Source organism: Babylonia areolata, chromosome 20, assembly GCF_041734735.1.
Source record: "Babylonia areolata isolate BAREFJ2019XMU chromosome 20, ASM4173473v1, whole genome shotgun sequence".
Lineage (NCBI taxonomy): Eukaryota > Metazoa > Mollusca > Gastropoda > Neogastropoda > Buccinidae > Babylonia > Babylonia areolata.
The window spans coordinates 26400311-26413812 of NC_134895.1; the positions used below are offsets into that span (position 1 = coordinate 26400311).

General features: G+C 42.4%; 1 protein-coding gene across 1 annotated transcript in view; it reads right to left on the reverse strand.

Annotated features, from left to right (window-relative positions):
* The window catches only part of LOC143295347 (uncharacterized), a 28639-nt gene extending 22661 nt beyond the window's left edge, over nucleotides 1–5978 (reverse strand). The window contains exon 1 of the mRNA XM_076606999.1: nucleotides 5688–5978. Coding sequence (XP_076463114.1) covers nucleotides 5688–5775 — 88 coding nt within the window. The 5' untranslated portion in view covers nucleotides 5776–5978. The remainder of the gene's footprint in view (nucleotides 1–5687) is intronic.
* Nucleotides 5979–13502: the final 7524 nt, after the last annotated feature.

Genomic DNA, 13502 nt, shown 5'->3' on the forward strand with positions numbered 1-13502 from the left:
ACCGATAAAGGCAGAGGCAGATATATACAGACAGACAGACAGACACACAGACTGGACCGATAAAGGCAGAGGCAGATATATACATACAGACAGACAGGGCTGATAAAGGCAGAGGCAGATATATTGAGACAGACAGACAGAGAGACAGAGACAGACAGACAGAGGCACGGAGCGACAAGGACACAGGGAGTGACTGATAAGGAGGTGAGGAACAGTTTATGTAAAATGTTTAACTCACCAAGACTATTTTTCAATTTAGCCAGGATCCTCTTCAACTATCTCGATCCTTTAACACTCCCAGTAAGCACCTGGCAATACACGTGCCTTCATTAACACTTTCAGTGCAAACACCCTGTACACATAATAGAGTCTTTGCTAACACCACGCCAGTGGACACCACCACTGGTGTGTTTGAAGAGACACTAGCTCACCTCCACAGACCAGGGATTGTCGTCACCTGACAGATGATCAACCCGCACAGGCCGGCAGCCAACAGAAAGACGTCCTAAACTCTGGGACAGTTCCATGACTGAACCCCCCCGCCACCCCCACCCCACACACACAGCTTGACCTTGAAGGGCGTCAACCAATTGGACGTCAAACTCCAGCAAAACTCTTCTTGGATATTTTGTGTACGTCCGGGAAAAACTAGTAAAATACAAGGCATAAAAAGTTCAGGACCGTCATAATTTGAGGAGTATGTTTTAGTATATAGAGAGACAGAATTTAATCGCTTCAGTGCCAAGCATTATTTTGACTTGTGCTTCCTGTTTGCAGGGCGGTTTGGGGTTGCGGGGGGTAATAATTGACAAGAAATTCAAGCACGTAAACTACTGCAATAAAGTTGACATAACCTATACTTGTCTGAAAGGAAAATGAACAGGCTATCAAATTCTGATAGTTGAAAGTTCATTTGACACAATGATTATATATATATATATATATATATATATATATATATATATATATACACGTCCTTCAATTAACACCTGCCTGTGCTGGCCCACTCACTTTGTGCTCTCTTTCAGAGTATCAAAGAAGTTAACAGAGACCCAGTTGGCCCACACTGCAGGGGTGAGGGGGGTGAACACTGTTCATAAATTCCCCAACAGTCGATAGCGGTTTCATCACTGCGAGCATGCGTTTTCTAAAACCAAAACAAAACATGCTGTACATTTACTTCACGACTTGCACGAAACTGTTCCCCCTTCATCACGCTCTCCCTTCCTACCCTCAGTGGATGGTTTGGATTTGAGGAACTCCGGGTCAACCACAGAGTTATACTCGACACCTGCTCCGCTTTCTCTCTTTTACTGGCTACATCTAGCTCTTCAACTGCCTCCATCCTCCCTCCTTTCCGCAAATCCGTCATAAAGTGACCTGGACCCTGCCCTCCTGTCCCACACAGGGCCAGCTAATCCCCCATACCAGTTGCAGGCAGTGGATTCAGTCATCAGTGCTCTCAAATTTAGAAAGCCACTGAAGGCTCTGCGCTTTGTTGAGGGCTGAACTCTGTGTAAAGGTTGTTGGTTTGAACGTCTTCATACAAGAAGCAAGACATACCTTGTTCAATATACAATGTCTTGAAAAGAAAAAAAAGAAAGAAATTGAACAACAATAAATCTGAGCTTATATCGTGCTCTTTCATGTAATACATACGATCAACAGACGCAATGACGAAAGACAGACAAGGTCATTAGGGGTGTAATTTCAGTGTGTCCCTCATTTTATTGAAATATTGGGTGCGAATGCACTGACTGCGCTGAAATACAGGGGAGACAAATGTCATGGCCATGGGTTATGTGCACCGTGTTTTGTTTTCATGCTAAAAAATAAAGGCTTTTCCAACGTATTCTTAGATCAGGATGCGTTGTGGTAATGATTAAAAATAAATGAGTATCTTCTGTTCGATATTTTTTACAGTGTGCGTATGGCAAATTCCAATATAGTTTGTGTCGTACAAGATCTCAAAATTCCGTCACAAGTTATGAAGATGAAGATCTCAAAATTTCGTCCGAGTTGCGTAGGGGAAGATATCAAAATTCAGCTAAATTACAGGTTGTTGATCTCAATATTTTGTCACAGATTGTACAGCAGAAGATATCAAAATTCCGTCATGGGTAGGTAGCAACAGATCGTAGACTTCCATCAAGTTTTACACATCTGAAATATCAAACTGTCGTGAAAGTTTATTCAACTGAAAATTCCTCTGTACATGCTGTGAAGACATTGCACTTTCATTCCAACAAACAAATAAACAAACATCAACACTATTTGTGGGTAAATCATTTTTGCTTTTCTCCTTATGTCCTGTTTCTTAACATTTCCGATGTTATCACATGCTTTCTAGACAAAATCCATTTTGTCGAAAAGGCAGTTCGAAATTAAGCAAAATATTTATATTATTTCTTCAGATGTGAATTGTTCTTCTCTTAATACACATACACGTACGCAAGCACGCACACACACACACACACACACACACACACACACACACACATGTTCACAAGCACACAAGCGCGCGCGCGCACACACACACACGCACGCGCGCGCGCGCACACACACACACACACACACTTTATTTGTGTGCACTATTACTCTCAGTGTACTGAGGAACGAAAACAAAGGCAGAGACACATAGACACATACATATATACAAACGCGCGCGCGCGATCGGGCGCATACATCCAGTTATAAGTGAATTTCAAAAACCTGTTGCTCAGAAGATGAAAGAGCATCATTTTAACACTGCTGTCTCCTCGTCTACCCTCCCTCTGTTTCCTGTAGCAGGCCACAGCATCAACACACAGCCACCTTGGCCATCACACAGCATCAACACACAGCCACCTTTGGCCATCACACAGCATTAACACGCAGCCACATTTGGCCATCACACAGCATTAACACGCAGCCACATTTGGCCATCACACAGCATTAACACGCAGCCACCTTTGCCATCACACAGCATTAACACGCAGCCACCTTTGGCCATCACACACATCAACACACAGCCACCTTTGGCCATCACACACATCAACACACAGCCACCTTTGGCCATCACACAGCATCAACACACAGCCACCTTTGGCCATCACACAGCATCAACACCCAGCCACCTTGGCCATCACACAGCATCAACACATCAACACCCAGCAACCTTGGCCATCACACAGCATCAATACATCAACACCCAGCCACCTTGGCCATCACACAGCATCAACACATCAACACCCAGCCACGTTTGGCCATCACACAGCATCAACACCCAGCCACCTTGGCTATCACACAGCATCAACACATCAACACCCAGCCACCTTTGGCCATCACACAGCATCAACACCCAGCCACCTTGGCTATCACACAGCATCAACACATCAACACCCAGCCACCTTTGGCCATCACACAGCATCAACACATCAATACCCAGCGGTGGTTGTTTTCGAGGGCAATCTAAAAATAAAATCGCACAGCGACAGTTAATACACGCTGGTGTGTGTACGCTCTCTCTCTCTCTGTCACTCATACACACACACACGCGCGCGCATGCACCCATATATACCTTATAACTACGGGCACATACATACATAGAGTTTAGAGTTATCCCCCCAAAAATAATAAATAAATAAATAAATAAATAAATAAGGGGAGCAAGAGAGAGACAACCACAGTCGGACAGATCGACTGACACACAGACAAACAATCAAAGAGAGAGGGAGAGAAATGTCATATCCTAAATTACACACGTTTTCAATACGTTTTGAACATCACTGTACACTGTTCTTCCTATGTCGAAATGTATCAGTTTCCACGTCCCGTTCTAATCGTCTTCAGTGGCACCTTCACTTTGCTGACCAGTCTGTTCATGACAGAAACGGGTGGTTGTTCAGATTTCTCACCGAACAGTAAATCACTGCCCTTTTCTGTCATATCATCAATGAGTTTTAAAGGGCGCTGTTTATTGTGTTTGGTGCAGTGTTTGGTGGTGCAGTGTTTGGTGGTGTTGTACGTAGTGCAGTGTTTGGTGGTGCAGTTTTTTTGTGCAGTGTGTGGTGCAATGTTTGGTGGTGCAGTGTGTGGTGCAGTATTTTTGTGCAGTGTTTGGTGGTGCAGTGTGTGGTGGTGCAGTGTGTGGTGGTGCAATGTTTGGTGGTGCAGTGTGTGGTGGTGCAGTGTTTGGTGGTGCAATGTTTGGTGGTGCAGTGTGTGGTGGTGCAGTGTGTGGTGGTGCAATGTTTGGTGGTGCAGTGTGTGGTGGTGCAATGTTTGGTGGTGTAGTGTTTGGTGGTGCAGTGTGTGGTGGTGCAGTGTTTGGTGGTGCAGTGCGTGGTGGTGCAGTGTTTTTGTGCAGTGTTTGGTGGTGCAGTGTTCGGTGGTGCAATGTTTGGTGGTGCAGTGTGTGGTGGTGCAGTGTGTGGTGCGATGTGTGGGGCAGTGTTTGGTGGTGCGATGTGTGGGGCAGTGTTTTGGTGCAGTGTGTGTGGTGCGATGTGTAGTACAGTGTTTGGTGCAGTGTTTGGTACAGTGTGTGGTGCAGTGTTTGGTGCAGTGTTTGGTACAGTGTGTGGTGCAGTGTTTGGTACAGTGTGTGGTGCAGTGTTTGGTGCACTGTTTTGGTGCAGTGTGTGGTGCAGTGTTTGGTGCAGTGTTTTGGTGCAGTGTTTAGTGCAGTGTTTTGGTAGTGTTTGCTGTAGTGTGTGCTGCAGTGTTTTGGTGCAGTGTGTGGTGCAGTGTTTTGGTACAGTATGTGGTGCAGTGTTTTGTGCAGTGTTTGGTACAGTGTGTGGTGCAGTGTTTGGTGCAGTATTTGGTGGTGCAGTGTTTGGTGCAGTGTTTGGTGCACTGTTTGGTACAGTGTGTGGTGCAGTGTTTAGTGCAGTATTTGGTGGTGCAGTGTGTGGTGCAGTCTTTGATACAGTGTTTGGTGCAGTCTTTGGTACAGTGTGTGGTGCAGCGTGTGGTGCAGTGTTTGGTACAGTGTTTGGTGCAGTGTTTGGTACAGTGTGTGGTGCAGTGTGTGGTGCAGTGTTTGGTACAGTGTTTGGTGCAGTGTATGGTGCACTGTTTGGTGCAGCGTGTGGTACAGTGTTTTGGTACAGTGTTTGGTGGTGTGGTGTGTGGTGCAGTGTGTGGTGCAGTGTTTCGTGCAGTGTGTGGTGGTGCAGTGTGACGTGCAGTGTGTGGTGCAGTGTGTGTGGTGCACTGTTTGGTGCATTGTGTGGTGCACTGTTTGGTGCAGTGTGTGGTGCAGTATGTGGTGCAGTGTGTGGTACAGTGTTTGGTGCAGTGTGTGGTGCAGTATGTGGTGCAGTGGTTGGTGCAGTGGTTGGTGCAGTTTCATCCCGTACGTGGAATACTCGCAGACCAGCCATGACATCCAGTCTGACTGAGTTGCAGACTGCTTTTCTTTCGTTTATAATGCCATTCTCCATCTTCATATCTTGCTAGGGAGGTGGAGGTGGGGGTATGAAAAGAAGTGTATACAAACAAACAGTGTATGTAAACAAACCAGTGGAAGAGCAGCAAAAAACAACAACAAAAAACAACAAAAACCAAAAAACCAAACCAAACAGCAAGAAAATAGGAATGCTAGATAAGTGAAAAAAAACAACAACAAAAACCGACAATGGTGATTATAATAGTAAGAAAAAGAAGACAACAACAACAACGACGACGACGACAAAACATACCTTCTCTCAAAACAGTAAACACAGTTTTCGTTCTTTCAAAATTTATAAAATCCTCATTCCATGTTTTTACTTCTCTGCTTCTGCACATCAAGAGGACATCATCGATCTCAGACCTTGAGAGAACGCCCAGTTATCTGCCCTTCAGACGGAACACCTGACCAACTGACGTGTGACCAAAGGTCTTAGCACTGACCACATTGTATCAACACAATCTGACCCCCTATAGGGTCCAGGTGAAGGTCTGAAAGCACTTCCCATGGGGACACGCTGAAAAACACTCGTGGTTGGACACTTACGGCAATAAGAGTTGTCTAACTTAACGATGAGGCCCCTTTTGTTTCCTCCAAGGGAGGCTGTGGGAGAGATCAGTCCAATTAGTCACACTATTCAGCCGTGTTGCTGACAGCCGCTGGCAGGCCTGATATTGCATAAAGATGAACCTGTCACTGACTCACCCTTGACAGTTCACAGGGGTGTTTGTGTGTGTGGTGACGGTCTGGTTCATAGAGAACTGGACCACTGAAGGTTTGGGGAGAATGGGTGTCACCCTGATTCTTCTCCCCCCCCCTCAACCCCCTCTCCCCACACCCCCTTTTTTAATTACCTTTTTCCATTGAAGGTGGATTGAAGGGAATAACAGGGGTTTGGGGGGCTGTCGTGTGCGCTTGTGTTTGTGTGTGCGTGTAAATGTGTGTAGGTCTGTGTGCGTACGTGTGTGTGCGTGCGTGCGTGTGTGTGTGTGTGTGTGTGTGTGTGTGTGTGTGTGTGTGTGTGCGTGTGTGTGTGTGTGTGTGTCCGTGCTCCTATTGTGTCTGTGTCTTTTTATGTCTGTGTGTGGATGCATGTCATTATTTCATTGACAAACCCAATCCTTTAATCTGTATTAACGGTTTGTTTCTCCCAGCTGTCATCAATTATGCCTTAATAAATCAAAACAAAACATTTCACACGTTATTCACTTCCATCTTCTGCCTTCGGGTACAGACACTCCCAATATCACCATCAGCTGGTGACTGCCTTTTACGTGTAGGCCGTTTTTACACCACTATTCAGGAATCCATACTCTGTTTTCGGGAGTGAGCGCAAGCAGGATGATGTTGTTTGTGTTTCCACACGAATAGTGTTACGGCACATGCAGGGCCGCAGGAAGGCAGGACCAGGACTTGGGTTCAGCCTTTGGCCACCACACGCTGCCTGGATAGCATCCCCGGATCTCAAAGACCACCGGGACACAAGTCCAAGGCTGTGACCACTCGGCCATCATTCAACGGTCATCAATCTGTGCCAGAGAAAGTCGTAGCTCACCCCAAGTCAGATGTGACCCCTCACCTCCCCACCCACCCCCCGCCCCCCAACCTCACCCCTCATCGCCAAACACCAGTGTTCACAGATGGTAGTTTAAGTCAGTGAAACAAACGTTCCATTGATAACGGCTGGTTTGTGCCCGATGCTGCCTGCTGGCACTGTGCCTGTTGACAACACCTGCTCTTTTTGTTTCAGTAGTCATACACGCACGCACGCACGCGCGCACACACAGACACACACAGACACGCACACATACACACACACAGACACACACATACACACATGCGCGCGCGGGAATACAACACATACCTGCAAGCAATAACGATATTGACGATATTTGTATGGGAAGGAGGGAGGGAGGGAAGGAGAGAAACGAAAGGAAACGAAGCGAATTTTATTTGAAGAGAGTGGCTACTTTCACATCCAGCCCCCCGGGCAACAACCGCAGAAAATAAACTGGAAACAAAAAGTGAAAGTAAAGTTATCCACATCACGGCCATGTTCCATACAGGAAGAGAAGAGAGAAAGAGAGTTTGTGTTAGTGGGAGAGAGAGAGAGGGAGAGAGAGAGAGAGATGGGAGAAGAGAGAACATAACATTTCACTAATACTGAATCATGAGTACATCCTTGGAATTAGTGATGTCAAATTTGAAAGATTCATAAGGTAATAATGAAAGATAACTTTCATTTTTTTTATGGTTTGGTTACTTTTTAAAATTTTCATGAATATGATTTCAGATCCAACCCCCAGAATATGTAAGAACTGATTTGTATAAAGTAATGGTTGTGGTATCGATAATCATTAAAAGTGAACATATTAACTACAGGATTTTGAGCATTGCCATGGAATATTTTAAAGGAGAGAGACAGAGACAGACACAGACAGACAGACAAACAGACAGAGGAAGGGAGATGGAGAAAGCCAGTTGCATAACATACCTCTTCCCATCATGTTAACACAACAACCGTTTGTACGAGCGCTTGTGTTTGTTCGTGCGTGTATGCGTGTGCAGGACTGCTAGCGTGTGGATTTGGCAGATGTGGTTGTGAATTTGTATATGCGCGTGTACAAGACAGAGCTTCTGTTGGGTTCGTCAAGATACCATCTGTACCTTGTGGTAGAGTGGAGCTGAACGACCTTCTAGCTGACAGTCCTGAGATCCAGTTGTTTGGGCCGGTCAAGGTTGTCGTGTAGGAGGGGCGAGGCCTCCAACACCTGGTCTGAACGAGGGTGTATATGTGTTGGTGCGTGTTCACTTTCAGAAAGCCTGTGGTGAAGGGAGGCGTGAACACTTTGCTGACCAGGGAAGGATGGACAACACACACACACACACACACACACACACAGGTATCAAGTCCTCTGACACGTTTCCAGTTACCTGTGCCTCGTTCACTGCAACTGCTGGTGACAGTAGGAGGGGGAGGGAGAGGGGAGGTGATGGGGCTGGGGGTTGACTACCTATTGGTACATTGTCAGCATAGTCCTCTATCGTTTGGACATCTGAAACATCGCCGCCTTAATGTACAGGCAAGTTATCTGGTGTCACGGACATGGCATTGACACAACAGGTCTGTCTTCAATGCATTGACTTTGACGTCGTTAACAGACACTCTTGCTGTTGTATACCGCAGTTGTAGAAACTATCGCTGACAAAATGAAATAGAAAAAGATAACGGAGCAGAGGAACGGAAAAGGGAGTGAGCAGTGAGGAGAGTGATGGGAAAAAAGACAGAAAAAAGAAATAATCATTTAAAAAGAGTGCAACTATGTAAAGTGAAATCTTTCTGGGTGGACCCGTTTACACTCTGGGAATTCCGTGACAATTCACTGAAATACAGTTATGGGTTTCCAACAGTTTGAAATGAACTGTCTGGTGCAACCGTCTCCATACAAACGTTTCTTTACAGAGATTGTGCCGTCCTTCTATTTGGCAGTTGTTTTTCCCTAATGTTCACATTACTTGTTACATAACTGAAGCATGTGGCGATATTGCCAGTTTTGTTTCATAGAAAGGTCTATATACGCGTTTCTGAAGCAATAGAGCATTTGTCCATGAATAACAAATCACCAACGATTGGGCAGCTTAAAATTAATGACAATGCATACGCTGGGTGTGTGTGATTCCAATTCAATGAATTCGGGCTGCGAACTCTGCACTCGAATGAAACAGGCCTCTGTCCCGAGACAGTCGTGGACAAAGTGATAAAAACAAACAAACACAGAACTGGAAGGAAGACAACATTGTTTTCTTTGGTGTCACTTTGTCATATCCCATTTCTCTGAGGGAAAGATATGTCCGCTTCCACTGCAGGGGATAAAGTGTCGCCACAGTGTACCGCCATCCACCGTCCCTGTGTGTGTGTGTTGCCCTTTTTCCTGTCTGAAAATCGGATATGATCGGAAAATCTCTCTCTCTCCCCCTGATCTTCATTGTATTGAATCCTTATGGATACAAGTCAACTTAAAAAGATGTAAACCAGTTCATTTGGGTTTTATTTATAGAAATCCAGCTGAATATGTTCATTAGAGGGACAATTTTACTCTTTTGATGGAGGACGTTACTTCTTTTTCTGATGAATTAATATTATTCGGCGACTTCAATATTGATTTATTAAAACCTAATAAATTATGGACACATACTGTGGAATCATTTCATCTTACCCAATTGGTAGATAAGCCAACTAGAATTAATCCATCTTCACAATCTCTAATTGATCACATTTATGCATCTACAATACATAATATGGTTGAGATATGTTCACCAGCTTATGGTTGCAGTGACCACTTTCCTATTTGTTTAACATGGTTAAAGAAAGGTGTCAAAGTTCCTAGAAATTGTCACACATTAATTAAATATAGAGACTTTTCAAAATTCGATCCTGATAAGTTTTTGTTGATTTAATTAATTCGCATATTTCTTTTGTTTATCAGTTCACAGATCCTGATGAGGCATTTGAAGTTTGGTATCATTTTTTTTTTTTTTTAATGTGTATGATAAAAATGCTCCATTAAAATCTAAACGTGTTAGTATTAATTCGAAAGTATCATGGCTTACACAAGATCTTCAGAATGCCATGGATTTAAGAGATGCATTACTAAAAACAGGAACCAAAGAAGAGTATGCTAAACAAAGGAATTTCGTCAAATACCTGAAGCGTGTGGCTAAAAAGAAATATTTTCAAGAACTACTTTCTTCAAAAGCTGATAGCAAATCTATCTGGAAAGCGATAAACCAGATCACTAATCGTAATGCCAGTACTAAAAGTACATCAGTCAGTGATATGTCTCCTGATAAACGTAATGGACATTTTTGTGAAATAGGTAGTTCAACTGTAAAATCTGATAGGTCTCTAAATAATACTCTTGAAGGTTTAAGTGAATTCTGTACGTCAAAAAATATTTCGTCTGACTAAAACATTCCCTTAATGGCTGTTCATGAAGTTTGCAATGCATTATCACACTTAAAACAAACTGGAACCAGAAGCTTGGATGGAATCGATAGTAAAATTTTGAAACTTTCTGCACCAGTTATTTCTGAAACCCTTACCTACATTTACAATTTATGTATAACGAAAAATCAGTTTCCCAAGGCATTTAAACTGGCAAAAGTCATCCCGCTGTACAAGTCAGGAGATCAAACAGAGCCTTCAAATTATAGACCAATTTCAATCTTGTCTACTTTGTCAAAACCCCCAGAAACCCACATTAAAAAACACATTTTTAGTCATTTTAATTCCTTTAATCTGTTTCATCCAAGTCAGTCTGGTTTCAGACCTAATCATTCATGCCACACTGCACTAACATCCTTAGTTGACAAGTGGCTGACGAATGTAAATAATAATAACTTTACTGGAGTTCTATTTGTAGACTTCGCAAAAGCATTTGATGTGATTGATCATGCACTTCTTCTTAAAAAACTTAGAATTTATGGCTTATCAAACAATACATTGGATCTCTTGCACTCAATTTTATCTGACAGGAGACAACTGGTGACAATATTAATGGAAAAGAATCTTCTCTATTACCTATTGAATATGGTGTTCCTCAGGGTTTTGTGTTGGGACCGATATTGTTTTCCATTTATATAAATGATTTACCTTTATTTATCACTGCATTTTGTGAATTGTTTGCTGACGATACGACTTTACACGTCGACAATTCTAAACTCTCTGAAGTTTCCAGAACATTGCAGGTTAGTATTAATCAGTTAACTGATTGGTCTGAACTAAACCACATGAGTTTGCATCCACAAAAAAACAAATACATGTTGATTACAACCAGACAGAAGCGTCAAACTCTTGCATCTAATTCCTCCTCCCTTTTTATAAATGGCAAAGTCATTGAAGAAGTCGACAGTCACAAGGTTCTTGGGGTAATTATTGATAACAACTTGACCTGGTCTGATCACATATCAATGTTATGTAAAACTATTTCCAAAAAGGTATATCAACTTTCTAAAATAAAACATTTGTTTTAATTTACATGCTCGAAAAATATTTTTTCACGCCTACATTGAATCTTATATAAACTATGCCTCAACTATCTGGGATTCAGCGAGTGATAACATCCTAAAACCACTCCTAAGTCTTCATAGGCGTGCTCTTAAATTAGTTATTCTAAAATCGCCCTCCTTATCTGTTTCTGATTACACAGAACTTGATATATTGCCATTGAAAATTAAACTTAAATGTAATAAAGCCATATTTATGTTCAAAATATTATCAGGTTATGCCCCACCCTCTCTCATAAGTAATTTTCCAGTAAATAGTCACCGTCACACACATAGAATAACCTTGCCTCGGCCAAGAATTGATCTTTATAAAACAAGTCTCACATACTCTGGTGGATATTTATGGAATTCTATTTCATCTACACTTAATATAAACTCCAGTCTCAGTGTCTTCAAAAGACTATATCATAAACATCTAATGTCAGAGCTAAATTCTACGAATCCTTGAAATCACTGAGACTGATAAACAAATGATGTATTCTCAATATCCTTGTCTATTTGTCTATCTCCTTTCCTCCCTTCCTCCTTCCCTCCCTCCTCCCCCACCTTCTCTCTCTCTCTCTCGCTCTCTCTCTCTCTCTCTCACACACACACACACTCTCTCTCCCACTCTCTCTCTTGATCATATAGTAAAGCGATACCTTTTGTTTGATTTTAACAGACACCTCAGATTTACATTGACCAGATTTCGATTTGGAATCTCTGAAGTAAACACACACATATATCGTTACAATGCAACATGTCATTCTGAACAATTGAGCCCATTGTGCAAAGAATCAAGAGAGGATGAAGTTCACTTTGTTTTAAAATGCCCTGTGTTGACTGACTTACGAACCCAATTTATTCCCCCAAAATATTATATAAATCCATGCTTGTTTCAGTTATGTTTATTAATGGCATCTAACGATGAAAACATCATACGTAGTGTTGCTATGTATCATTATAAAGCACTGCAATTAAGAGAGACACTCATTTCTTAGATTCACTGACAGTTTATTGTGAATGACGTTGTATTGTTTATATTACCAATTGCAATGACACATGTAAAACTGTTATTACCCCCTATTTATATGGGGCTATGGCCTTAATTGAATAAACCATCTCTCTCTCTCTCTCTCTCTCTCTCTCTCTCTCTCTCTCTCTCTCAACAGTTTTCCTCTCTTTCCTTCTTCGTATCCCTTCCTCTCTTACCTTCTTCTTCCCTCTCTCCTTCACGCAAAAGTATACTATGTTATTTTGTGAGGAATTGTGTATTTTCTATGCCATTTATTGTTCTTGTTGTTGTTGCCATGCAATGTGGGTTTTTTTGCCTCCTTTTATCAGTCTTCTTGTATTTCCTAGATCAGTTTATACCATTTCTTTACGAGGGTAGGATGAAAACAGGCCGATAAGTGCCTATTCCTTTTCCCTCAATAAAAAACGTTTCGATTTCGATTTCTCTCTCTCTCTGATTCTTTATCTCTGCCTCAGTCTGTACGCACAGACGCACACACACATGAATACAAAACTGATGAAAAAAAACAAAACAACCAAACCCTGCTTAACAATCATTGGTGAGCGAGCCTCTACCCTTTCGCCGTTCCCCTTCCTCCGTCAAACTTTTAGATATAAAATATCATATATAGTAAGAGATATTTGGTGAAACATTGAAATAAAAAAAAAGTTTCATATTTTGTTATTCAAAACAATTTTGGGAGACGACAAAATCACCGAAAGCAAAATATGTTTCAGACAGGAAAAATGGCAGATGCATGGGATGGGTTAAAAATTATCACTGGAGAAACGAAAAGGAAAACAGTAGCTTGTGAAAAGAAAAGGGATGAACAGCTTGATTTTTCAAACAAACTGAATGATTTCTACTGTCGCTTTGAAAGGAATGATATGGGAAGGGAACTGGATAGTGCTATCTCACAGTTGCAGGAAAAGATCAAAGATAGGAACACAGGTGAGGACTTTGAGATCGATGCACCCCAAGGTATAGTGCTGTCCCCTGTTCTAT